The 13,383-nt window shown below is 33.7% G+C and overlaps 2 protein-coding genes across 2 annotated transcripts in view; both read right to left on the minus strand.

Annotated features, from left to right (window-relative positions):
• Ns4 (Nucleostemin 4) overlaps window positions 1-13,383 on the minus strand; it is a 160,580-nt gene that overhangs the window by 75,280 nt on the left and 71,917 nt on the right. The window lies entirely within an intron of this gene.
• PAPLA1 (Phosphatidic Acid Phospholipase A1) overlaps window positions 1-13,383 on the minus strand; it is a 256,678-nt gene that overhangs the window by 7,126 nt on the left and 236,169 nt on the right. Inside the window, exons 25-26 of the mRNA XM_080178180.1 lie at window positions 8,689-8,729; window positions 156-232 (exon numbers count right to left, since the gene is read on the minus strand). Coding sequence (XP_080034306.1) covers window positions 156-232; window positions 8,689-8,729 — 118 coding nt within the window. The remainder of the gene's footprint in view (window positions 1-155; window positions 233-8,688; window positions 8,730-13,383) is intronic.

Raw genomic sequence — 13,383 nt, forward strand, 5'->3', positions numbered from 1 at the left:
AAACCAGAACATAATGTTTCCTTTTCTAGTATTAATGGTATAACAATTTGCATACAATTAAGAGTTTAATTGTAAGACCTTTATTTGAATTTTGAAATGAATTGAGTGCCTGGCAACAACAAACAAACGTCACGCGTCTGACTTGATAAACCTACCTAAACATGAGCCCTGAGTCCGAATCTGGTGGCTTCCTGGGCATGCGGGGGTTTATGGGCACCCCACCTGGTCCAACCTAAATAATAATAATGATTAGTAAAAAAAAGTTTTTTGTATCCTTTTAACTTTACAAGGACATCCTAGCTTTTTGTTAGTGGGGGGATGGTGTTATAAAATCTTCATAGGTTGGATAATTCAAGTTTTAGGGAGGGGTAAAATGACATGCCAAAAATTAGTTTTTAGTCCCCAAAGATTATTACCCCTAGGGTAAATTGACTTGGGTAATAACCTTGTCCCCTAATTTTTATGGAGGTTAATGGAGTAACAACTCACATTTCAGTGAATTAAATTTTTAAAAATGTACCTTATTTGGAAAAATAAGGCTTTGAACATTGCCAATTTTTTTTATAGCTTCATATTGCTTTTATGGCACTTTCAAGTTAGTGTTAAAATCTAATATATTATTTATATGGAAGATTTTCAACCTTTTACTTAAAACTAATTAAAACTACTTTTATCAACATATTATTGATGTCTATTTATGTAATGTTGACTCTTGTATCAACGTATTTGAAAATATGTTACTCTCATATAAATCATAGCCTTTAAGTAGACAAATATCCGTACACATAAAACAAGAATGACAACACACATATAAACACTAAAGAGCCAAGCATATAATGTTAACCCTTAACAGTCGGGCCCCTTGCCGCACCTTAATCAGTCGGGGGGGGGGAGTTCAACGCCCCCCCCCCTTATTATCTCAGTTCCTATTAGAGCTAGAGTGCTAAAAATGTTTGTGCAAGTCCCCTGTGTTATGATGAATTTCCGACCTTTTATAAGTCTAAGTCAATTTTCGCTTCCTTCACACTTTTATTTAACAACCTTTGTTTTTAGGTCCTTTTTTACTCAAAAATTTCAAACGGCTGTAATTTTTTATTTTTAAAGCTAGAAGAACAATTTTTTTGCAGAAAATGTTTATTTTTATGTAAATTTTATATTTGAAATATCAAAATATAAATTTCAGCGGCCGAAGCTGTACTTGGCAGCTGCCAGTCGGCGGTCAGCGGGAAAACGGCGGCGGATCTTTATGAAATTTTAATACATTATTTAGACATATAAGAAAAGCTTAAGTTTAAAATTTGAAGTCTCTAAGTCAAAAATTGCGGCCACAGGAGCCTTTTAAAGATTTCTGGAGACCTGGAGGATCAGGACCTGCAGGATCATACCTGGAACCTGAAATTGACTTGAACACCTGTATTTAAGATGAGGATGTACTACTAAAGGATATTTTAGTAATTTGGTAAGATAAAATGCTTTGTTTAAGTCAAAAAAATATTTTTGTTCTTTACCTGGATGACCCTGCCAGGTTTGCTGGCATCCTGTGTCCGCCAGGATGGAGATTTTCAAAAAATTCCAACTCCCAGTTATGTGTCATACCCATACTTAAAAAGTCAAGCAGTTTGGGCTCTTTATCTTTCACACACAGAAAATGAGATAGAAAAAACCGGATGGGGGGGCGTTCAACGCCCCCCCCCCCGACCGTTAAGGGTTAAAGTTAACTCTAAAGTATCTCTCTGTATGTGCATGTTCTATTTTTTCTCCTATTAATTTAGCCATATATTAAGCTTTTATGATTTCAAACAACTGGACGTCGAAAATGGCTGAAAACCATCCCTAGACTTCTGAAAGAAGTATCTTAAACCAGCCCGGACCTAGGAAAAAACTTCTCTAAAATGGAGAAATCAATCTGTTCTTTGATAAGTGACAACTTATAGAAAAAACAATACTATTTTCTTTAACAGTATAGAACAAATACTGACGGACAGACATAAGGACGGACGCAACAAAATATATAAAAGTTTCGCTTCTTAAAAAAATATCTCCCTGGGGGAAGGATTGCTATGTAAGAATTTGTGAATGGACGAGTAAATCATCTCATTTGTAGCAAATCTTCCAAACAACAAGGAAATGTTCGTTTGGACGTTTTTTCCCCAATTTGAAGAGTCTCAAAATGTTAATGGCTCTGCCATATAATCCCAAGATGTCACCCACCAAGCCTCTTGGGTTAATACTTAATCCATAAACAGAAAGAAAACTCTTTTTAGGTTAACGATTTTTTTTAGCTAAATGTTTTATGGAAGCTTTTTTTAGTGCCTTTAAAAAATGATGTCATACTGGCCTATCATTGGTCAATCATAATGCATACTGTCCTTCCATTGTTCGTTTATTCTGAGTATTGGCCTATCATTAGTCATTTGTATTAATAGGCACTATAAAAAGCTTCGTTTTATGGCAGTTTGCATCCTTGTTCTTTCTTCACAGCTTTGAGAATGTATATTGACCAAACCAGTCAAAATTTCAAAAACTTTGAAAGACTCACTTACACACACACATACACACACACACACACACATATATATATATATATATATATATATATATTATACACTTAGTCATGGTTCCCGTAATGTCAAAAAGTGATAGGATATTTGTATGTATGTCTATAGCTTGCTCAGGATCTTCCTCACCGCCAAGGCTTCTTATAGGCTAAGGCTCCTTAAGGGTAATAACTATTAAGGGATTTAGGGGAGGGTACCTCCATCCCCCCTAGGGAAATAACCCCTGGAAATAAATACCAAACCCCAAAAATTACTTTTCCTTCCAAAAAGTGTCCTAAATGACCCTAGAAGCCTCTAAAGGTGTAGCTGTTAGTTAATAATATATTAACAAGGATGACAACATCCATAAGTAGCGAAGCACAAAAAATCGTCGATTGGAATACGTAGATTTAAAAGGTTTTTACTAAAATCAAGAATAGATTTATTGGATAAAATAAACATGAAACCTTGTTTTATTTTGCATGATGACGATGGTCAAAGTAAATTATATTAAAGATGCTCATAACAATGGGAAAAATTATTTTGATACAGATATCCCATAAAAGTTTGAAAATTGCATCAAAATATACAAAGATATGGGGAAATATGTAAAACATATAAAAATAGCCAAAAACCTGATAAAAGGCAGTCTGGCCGTCATGGTTGTTTTATTAAAATGACAAAAAATTTAATTTTTAAATCCTTAACTTAAAAAATTTGGAAAATCGGACCATATACACTGAAGATATGGAAAAAAGTGTTAAACATATAAAAATAGCCTAAAACCTGCTAAAAAGGCAGTCTGGCCGTCATGGTTATTTTGTTTAAAAGACGGGAAATTTAATTTTCATATATAACTGAAAAATTTTGAAAATCGGACTATAAACACTGAAGATATGGAGAAAAATGTTAAATATATAAAAAACAGCCTAAAACCTGCTAAAAAGGCAGTCTGGCCGTCATGGTTGTTTTCTTTAAAGACGGAAAATTTAATTTTGATATCTATAACTGAAAAAATTTTGAAAATCGGACCATAAACACTGAAGATATGGAGAAAAATATGAAAAATATAAAAATAGCCTAAAACCTGCTGAAAAGGCAGTCTGGCCTTCATGGTTGTTCCTTTAAACGACGGGAAATTTAATTTTGATATCTGTAACTGAAAAAATTTTGAAAATCGGACCATAAACACTGAAGATATGGAGAAAAATGTGAAAAATATAAAAATAGCCTAAAACCTGCTAAAAATCGGTCCGAACGCCAATGATGTTTTATAGTCAATTGTGCTCCTTAATGATGGGAATGTTGTCAAAAAATTTCAGCATTCTATCTTTTATAGGAGCTGAGTAAATCCCATTTCCCCCATAGCGTTACGGACTGACGGACTGACTGACGGACTGACGGACGGACGGACAAAGTGAATTATAGAGTAGCTTCGCTACTAAAAATACAGAGTTATAATAGATAATTTAGGCATGTTAGAATCATTCAATCAATTCCAAATTTTGCATTAAGATTTCTTAAACTATGAGGTGAGATTTGTTATACATTACATCAAATTTTTACCAAATTTGGCATGTTAAAATTGTCCAACTGATTTCAATTTCAAAAAAAAAAATATTATTTAATTAATTCAATTAAAATGGCAACTCTGATTTTGATTGATCTGAATTTATCAGGGATATTTAGGGATAAGATAAAGGCGATAAAATGATATATCTCCAACGATGATAAACAAAATTACCCCTTCGGTATATTAAAGTTATTGGTTGAAAAGTTTGGACACTAGTAAATTGGATCCATCCAAATAAAATTCAATAAAAGCATGGTTATAAAACTATGGGTACTAGTGTAATTTACAATACAATGTCCCCTCCTTCCCTGTAATTCATGCATTTTCTATCACATTTCGCCAGGTCTAAATTGCATTTTACAAAAGTTTTACAATTTTGAGAAATGAGGTTATGGTTATGGTGTTACAGCCTTTCAGTTAGGATATTTACGTTGACATTATCATCAACAACAAACCCAAATATTAACGCTATCATTATAATGACAAAAGGTTTAATGTATTATGTTAATACTAGCGTCTACGCCCCTAGAGGCCTCTAGAGGCACTTGAGGAGTGGGAAGTCGAATTTGATAACCCAATTTCTTATTTTAGATTTTTTTTTTTTGGGGGGGGGTTAATTTTCATTTTTAAGGGGGTTGGGGGTGTCCCACCCCCCAAGAAAATAGTTTTAAACCTTCCCGGGACCTATGAGAAGCTACCCTGTTAAGGAGAACCCGATCGGTTCAGCGGTTAGCGAGATCCTTCGGTACAAACAAACACACGAACATCCTGTTACTTTAGTATAAGGATTATATTATCCAGTTTTCTTTTTTCGCCTCTAGAAGCTTAGAAGGAACGGCGCATGTCTCTACTTTCAATTTCAGTGTTAAAAAATATTTTTTTGGCTTGGGGAAGGGGGGAAAGGGGTTCTTAGTGCGATTTCTATTAAGAGGGTGTAAATAACCTTATTAGGCATATTAATAAACCTCCGATGGACATATGAGCAGTAATTAAAATTTGAGATTATGTTAAAAATATGTTTTTTAGCGAAATCAAATGACCATTTACAGTTATAAGCTCTCTCTCTCTCTCTCTTTGTGTGGTTTGCAGGGAAATGGCATTCAAATAATTCTAAAGCCATTTCTTTCGCATAATTACCAGTCACCAGAGGCAAAACTTATAAGAATTGATGAAAAGATTAATTTATCATATATGTCATATCCTTATATCCCTGTTTTTCATAGATTGATCTGTGTATCAATTCCAGGGAGGTATGGCTGGGTCACCTCTAGAGAAAAAATACCTGCAATGTATATCCGTCCGTCTGTCATGCATCTATGCTATAATTAAATTTCAGTGACGTGCGAAGCACTTTGTCTAGGGGGGGGGGCATTTTGAAGATTTTGCAAAATTTTGCCCCCCCCCTAACGTTTTGGTCGCTAGGGGGAGGGGGGGGGTGATTGCCCCAAATGCCCCCTTCGGTTCGCACGCCACTGTTAAATTTTTCATTTAGTCCATTACAAAATGGAGGTACTGTAATTTATAAATGAAAATTTATCTCCCAAGTTACCTATACCTATCAAGAATTTAAAGGGATGTGACACTGGCCGATAAATTGATGAAGATCCCAAATGATGATAAACAAAATAACCCCTACTTAAGACGGCTGGACATTAACTTATTAAACCATTAATCAAAATTCAATAAAAGTCCCCAAAGTCGTTATTATAAAACTTTGGGGACTAGTGTAATAGCCTAATTTCCCCTCCCTCCCTGGATACCTATCCATTATCAAATCTTCTTAAATGAAATATATTATTATGGAGAAACTTTGTTTCAAATTATGAAAGCTTAAAACATAGATCAATAATCCTATTACATAAGAAGTAAGGTTTATTAGTTTGTCCAATAAGATCTTGCTAAGAAATTCAAGTATATATTAATGATCTCATGTAAGTGTCATAGGATGCGATTGGCTATTCCGTCCTGTAAATAAGAAAAGTGCATTCTGAATTTTTAAAAATAGAATAGAATATACAATAGTATACACAAGTAAAATGAAATAGGGAAATAGGCTATATGTATCTCTGTATTGAGTCTTTGAATCCAGCTTATAGCGTCGGAAACACAAATGATTCGCTACAAAAGAACATAATGAAAATTTCTAGAATACGAAAAGGGTCTCCACCATTTGGGCCAGGTAGTTGTAGCTTGTTTATAATCTATTCTTATACATTAATCGACAGGACAATATACTTATCGACAGGACAATAAAATTACAATAATTCTCTGAGGTAGACCTTACACTTAGAATTTTGTAAATTTTTAACTTTTTGTACTTTATAGAATGCTTGTAGAATCAAATATATATACATTATATCCTTCATATTTCAAGATTTACTGACAATGTCAATTGAGTCCATAAGAAGCGCAGCAATAGTAAGCTAACAATGTTTAAAATGGCTAAAAAATATCAAGGAGGGAGGGGCCATTGGGCTGTTTATTACAATAGTCTCCAAAGTTTTATAATAACGTTTTTCTTATTTGTTGAATTAACAACTTTTAAAACTTTTATTCTTTATTGATTGGTTGGTTCATTAAGAGTCCAAACGTTTCAACCATTAATTGTTATCTACAGAAGGGATAATTTTTTGTATCATTATTAGAGATTCACATCAATTTATTGGCCATTGTCTTATCCCTTTAAATCCCTGAAACAATAAACTGTTATCCAGAAAAATATAAAACTTATTGTTTTTTTCAGGACTGACGGACGTACGGAAGGAACTGACAGACCCTTGTTATAGAAGAGCTGCGCTACTAAAACCGAATAAAAATAGGCTTTAAGAAATGGGAGAGGATATTCATGCGTTTTGTGCAAAGGTTTTGGCAATACTCATGGATTTAAGGTATGGACTATGGACGATTATTAATCTTTTATGTGTAAATTTCAGTCTTTGGTAACTGGTAATCTATAAAGGTGGAAAAAACGGTTCCAGGACAAACGCAGGAGTCCCAAACGTCGGAGTGGACAAACGCAGGAGTGTTAAAATGTTGATTTTATTTCTAAACAAATTAGGTTAGGTTAAGATATGAATGAACAAATAAGCTCCCCGCAGGGGTTAGGCATTTAAAATGTTCTAAAATAGGTTAGGTTTGGTTAATTGTCCACTCCGACGTTTGGGACTCCTGCGTTTGTACGATCTGTATGGATAAGACAATGGACGATGAATTGATAGGATAAAGAGATTAAAATTATTGCTGTAAAGTTTGTAAGTAAGAACCAACAATCAAAATTCAATTAGAGTACCCAAAGTTTTAGACCCAATATAAGATATTGTTTGGGTGACAATGTAGTTTTCAGTCCAATGTCCCCGCCTCCCTGTAGAAAACTGCATCTTTTTGTGGAAAGGGATATTTTACCTGAAGAAAAACTGTTATGCCTCTAACTTTTCCTCCTGTATTATTATTTTGATTGCAGAAGACTTTTCTTCTTTTAAATATAATCTGTATTTATTGCTTCTTATTTAAAATATAATAACGTTTTCTTATTTATTTGCTTAGGAATTTTGGTAATTGTAATCAACAGAAGGGGTATTTTTGTGTTTCATAAATTTGGATGTACATCAATTTATCGGCCATTGTCTTATCTCTTAACAAATATCTTTTACATAAAGTGCATTAATATACAAACAAAACTTTTTTTTAAATTGTAAGACGAAGAAAGTGATTGTTTCTCTTGAGATGAATTATCCCTTTCTGATTTATTTGCAGGGGTGTATATTCTGCACAAGATTTATTTTTTTTCCCCTGCTACAAAATTTTTTATTTTTTTTCCCCCCTAGATTTTTCTTTAAAAGTAGGGGGGGAAATAGAAAAATATTTAAAGAACTCTATATTTTATTTATTTTATCCCTCCTACCACACATTTTTTTAGTTTTTTTAACCAAGGAGGGGGGCGAAATGGAAAAAATGTTTTCAGTTTTCTTAATTTTTACATTTTTTTTCCCTCCAACCACTTATCTTTTATTTTTTTTCCCCCCCCCTGAGCCGGCGATCCCATGCAGAATATACACCCCTGTTTATTTGTGTGTGAAAAATGTGAAGTTTACAAACACATCATGTGAAGCATTTCATATTTAAGAATACTTTTTAAAGCATAGCTTTTTTATATATTTATATTGAGGTCTTTCTTGGTGATGACTTATAGTTTATGTTAGAATTGCCCTATCAATTTTCAAGCGTGATTGTTTTTATTTAGAAATACACGAAAAATAAGTTGTAAACTATAGTTATTATCTTTTATACACCATACTGTTATCAAGTAAATAACCTGTAAAAAAAAAGTTTAATGCTTTCCAAAGAAGTGCACTAAAATTAATGAAACTTAGCCCTAATTATTTAAGAAATAATTGAAATTAGAGGTGGTAGTTTCCCTATGCATTTGGTGCTATAACCCCCCTTTATAACATAACCCAACCTGACCTATAATAAAAAAAAACTAAAAACTTTCCTCTCTCTCTTTTTTAAAATTTATTAAAAAATAAAGGTTTCTATGTTCAACGAGAAACTATAAGTTAAACTACATAAATTTATTACCTGATGGGAGTACCAGGCATATTCTACATCCTGGGTCCAACCTGAAATATTATTTCATTTTACTATCTGCTGAAAACGATATAATAAATATATATCTAGCATCCCTAGGCTTAAACCTAGTGATAAAATAGCCTAAAACCATCCCGTGACCTAAATGAATTAGAGTATTAGGTGGGAGAGAGACAAAATAAAATAATATCAAAATATTCCTAAATTTTGAAGTATTAAAGTGTTACCTTATGATAAACTACCATTGGTTTGTTATCAAGATTTATAAAAGTGTTAAGACCAATGAATGAGAGAAAAAATTAGAAAATTTTTCCCCTTTCTTACTTGGATACTCTATACAAAGCAACGGCGGGCAGAGAGATTAAAAAGGGTAGTGTAAATTTATTAGGGGATAAAAAAGGGGAGGGCATGCCTTCACATTTTCAATTTTAAGGGAGGTGTCGTAAACCCTTCTACATCCCCTAACCACACGCCACTAGTTCAAAGCTATCATCCTCATCTTCAAAGTATGAAAGTTCAAGTTTATAAAATAATTGATTAAAGGACCAGTAAAAAACATCCCTGCCTAAGAGATCTCATTGGACAAATATAAAACTGCAATTAATTTTGGTTATAGAATAAAAAAAGTGCCCCAATTCATATTTTCAATCCTGTTAACTGAGGACAATAGGGCTATTGTGTGATATTAGAAAGGATTCTCATGTTAAAAGAGTGACCCTTTACTCTCTTGTTGTTCTATATACATGCATTAGAGTGCCTCTTAAATCGTAAACATTTAGAAAAACTGCTAATTCGTAATTGCTTTTCCTAATAATGATAAATCTGATATTCTAAGCATAATTCAAAAGACAAATTCAAGATATAAAATGATTTTTTTTAGTCTTAAATGTTACAAAAAATAGTGATTGGTTATTTGATACACATTTAAACTTAAAAATGAATTAAACTTGCTGATGCGCCCCTAGCATTTAGGGGTTCTTTAATTTACGAGGTAACGTTGAAAACTTATTTAGTTCAGCAGATATCAAGAAGACAACAAAACCTTTTTAATTAATATAACATTTCTAACAGCCATTAATTTACCATTTTAAGATATTTTGAAACCTCCTAATATACAAACTCAATAGTTTGACTTTGCAAAGGCTTTTGATACTGTTCCTCTTGTGTGCTTATTAGATCTTTTCATGAAAATACCCTTTTTCGAAATTCAATCTTCTGCTAACCTAAAAAGTTACTTTAGGGGCCTAGAAATATAAGTACAAAATTTCAGATCTCTATCTCTACTGGCGACCTAGCGCCAGGCATGTAAAATATCAACAGATAACGGTAGCACGGCGGTTTTAACAATATCTCAGTAATGTGCAGGTTTTTAGCTCTTCTGCATATTTCATTTTAAACACATAACGCCAAAGATATTTTATCCAAAAAATCTTTTGTCAAAGTCTACTCTAGACCTAGCGCCAGTCAGTTTTCTAAAATCATGCATTTTATACCTGTGAATAATGAAATCGCCAGCGCTAGGTGTAGAGTAGACTTTGAAAAAAGATTTTTGGGATATCATATCTTAGGCCTTATGTGTTTAAGTTGAAATATGCAGAACACCTAAATTCACCTTCCAAGCCATTCTCTAAGCATTTTAATTTTTTTTTGAAATAACGGGATTTTAAAACTGCCTTTTGAAAAGGCCTAAAAAATATCTTTTTTGTCCCTTTTTTCACTGTATATAGTTACAACTTATTAAGATATTATTCTCAGTTAAAAAAAAATTTGAGCTTCCAGCACCAAAACCGGCAAAAACAGGCAGTTAAACTTCTAAACCCCTACTTAACCCACTGACAGAACCCCCTCTATCTAGGCTCCTGTTATAGATAGAGACGTAAAACTTTTTTCTGGTTGTTCATGTGTATTTTTAGAGAATTGTTTTTTCTATTCATAGCGGTCAGACCGCTCATTATCCGCTTTTTAGCGGCCAGTCGCTAAATATTAAAACAGCTGTAGAGCGGCCAATTTTAAAGCTAAGAAAACCAAATTTTATGACAAACTATTATTTTTTTATAATAAAAAAATACCTTTTCTGACCATTGCCAAAAAACGAGAAATAACGGAAACCGCCAATTTTGGCGGTAAAACGTCGGTTGGCAGCGCTAAATAATATTTTTATCTGTTTATAGTTACAACTTATTAAGATATTATTCTCAGTTAAAAAAAATTGGCGCTTCCAGCACCCAAACCGGCAAAAACAGGCAGTTTAACTTCTGAACCCCTACTTACCCCCTGACAGACCCCCCCTCTATCTTGGCTCCTGTTACAGATAGAGACGTAAAACTTTTTTCTGGTTGTTCATGTGTATTTTTAGAGAATTACTTTTTCTAGTCATAGCGGTCAGACTGCTCCTTATCCGCTTTTTAGCGTCCAGCCGCTAAATATTAAAAAAGCTGTAGAGCGGCCAATTTTTTTTTTTTCTATCTCATTTTCTGTGTGTGAAAGATAAAGAGCCCAAACTGCTTGACTTTTTAAGTATGGGTATGACACATAACTAAGAGTTGGAATTTTTTGAATATCTCCATCCTGGCGGCCACAGGATGCCAGCAAACCTGGCAGGGTCATCCAGGTAAAGAGCAAAAATATTTTTTTGACTAAAACAAAGCATTTTATTATACCAAAATACTAAAAAATTCTCTAGTAGTACTTCATTATATGAAATACAGGTGTTCAAGTAACTTTCAGTTTCCAGGTATGATCCTGCAGGTCCTGATCCTCCAGGTCTCCAGAAATCTTTAAAAGGCTCCTGTGGCCGCAATTTTTGACTTAGAGACTTCAAATTTTAAACTTAAGCTTTTCTTACATGTCTACATAACGTATTAAAATTTCATGAAGATCCGCCGCCGTTTTCCCGCCGACCGCCGACTGCGGCGGCTGGCAGCTGCCAAGTACAGCTGCGGCCGCTGAAATTTATATTTTGATATTTCTAATGTAAAATTTACACAAAAATAAACATTTTCTGCAAAAAAAATTTCTTCTAGCTTTAAAAATAAAAAAATTACAGCCGTTTGAAATTTTTAAGTAAAAAAGGACCTAAAAACAAAGGTTGTTAGATAAAAGGGTGAAGGAAGCGAAAATTGACTTAGACTTATAAAAGGTCGGAAATTCATTATCAAACAGGGGACTTGCACAAAAAAATTTAGCCCTCTAGCTCTAATAGGAACTGAGATAATAAGGGGGGGGCGTTGAACGCCCCCCCCCCCCCCCGACTGATTAAGGTGCGGCAAGGGGCCCAACTGTAAAGGGTTAATCAGCCAATTTTTGTATGTAGTCTTTTATTGTGATGATAAACAGATAAAAATATTAATTGGTGCCGCCAACCGCCATTTTACCGCTGAAATTGGCGGTTTCCATTATTTGTCGTTTTTTGGCGATGGTCAGAAAAAGCAATTTTTTTTTGTTATAAAAAATAATTGCTCGTCATAAAATTTGATTTCCTAGCTTTAAAATTAGCCGCTCTACATCTGTTTTAATATTTAGCGGCTGGCTGCTAAAAAAGCGGATAAGGAGCAGTCTGACCGCAATGACTAGAAAAAGTAATTTTCTCTAAAAATACACATGAACCAACAGAAAAAAGTTTTACGTCTCTATCTGTAACAGGAGCCGAGATAGAGGGGGGTCTGTTATAAGGGTTAAGTAGGGATACAGAAGTTTAACTGCCTGTTTTTGCCGGTTTGGGTGCTGGAAGCGCCAATTTTTTTAAACTGAGAATAATATCTTAATAAGTTGTAACTATAAACAGATAAAAATATTATTTAGCGCTGCCAACTGCCGTTTTACCGCCAAAATTGGCGGTTTCCGTTATTTGTCGTTTTTTGGCAATGGTCAAAAAGGTATTTTTTTATTATAAAAAATAATAGTTTGTCATAAAATTTGGGTTTCTTAGCTTTAAAATTGGCCGTTAAAAAATAATAGTTTGTCATAAAATTTGGTTTTCTTAGCTTTAAAATTGGCCGTTTCACCGCCCAAATTGGCGGTTTCCGTTATTTCTCGGCGATGGTCAAAAAAGGTATTTTTTTATTATAAAAAATAATAGTTTGTCATAAAATTTGGTTTTCTTAGCTTTAAAATTGGCCGCTCTACAGCTGTTTTAATATTTAGCGGCTGGACGCTAAAAAGCGGATAAGGAGCGGTCTGACTGCTATGACTAGAAAAAGTAATTCTCTAAAAATACACATGAACAACCAGAAAAAAGTTTTACGTCTCTATCTGTAACAGGGGCCGAGATAGAGGGGGGGTCTGTCAGGGGGTTAAGTAGGGGTTCAGAAGTTTAACTGCCTATTTTTGCCGGTTTTGGTGCTGGAAGCTCAAATTTTTTTTTAACTGAGAATAATATCTTAATAAGTTGTAACTATATACAGTGAAAAAAGGGACAAAAAAAGATATTTTTTAGGCCTTTTCAAAAGGCAGTTTTAAAGTCCCGTTATTTCAAAAAAAAAAATTAAAATGCTTAGAGAATGGCTTGGAAGGTGAATTTAGGTGTTCTGCATATTTCAACTTAAACACATAAGGCCTAAGATATGATATCCCAAAAATCTTTTTTCAAAGTCTACTCTACACCTAGCGCTGGCGATTTCATTATTCACAGGTATAAAATGCATGATTTTAGAAAACTGACTGGCGCTAGGTCTAGAGTAGACTTTG

This window comes from Acartia tonsa, chromosome 12, assembly GCF_053477335.1.
Source record: "Acartia tonsa isolate MP-2025a chromosome 12, ASM5347733v1, whole genome shotgun sequence".
Taxonomy (NCBI): Eukaryota; Metazoa; Arthropoda; class Copepoda; order Calanoida; family Acartiidae; genus Acartia; species Acartia tonsa.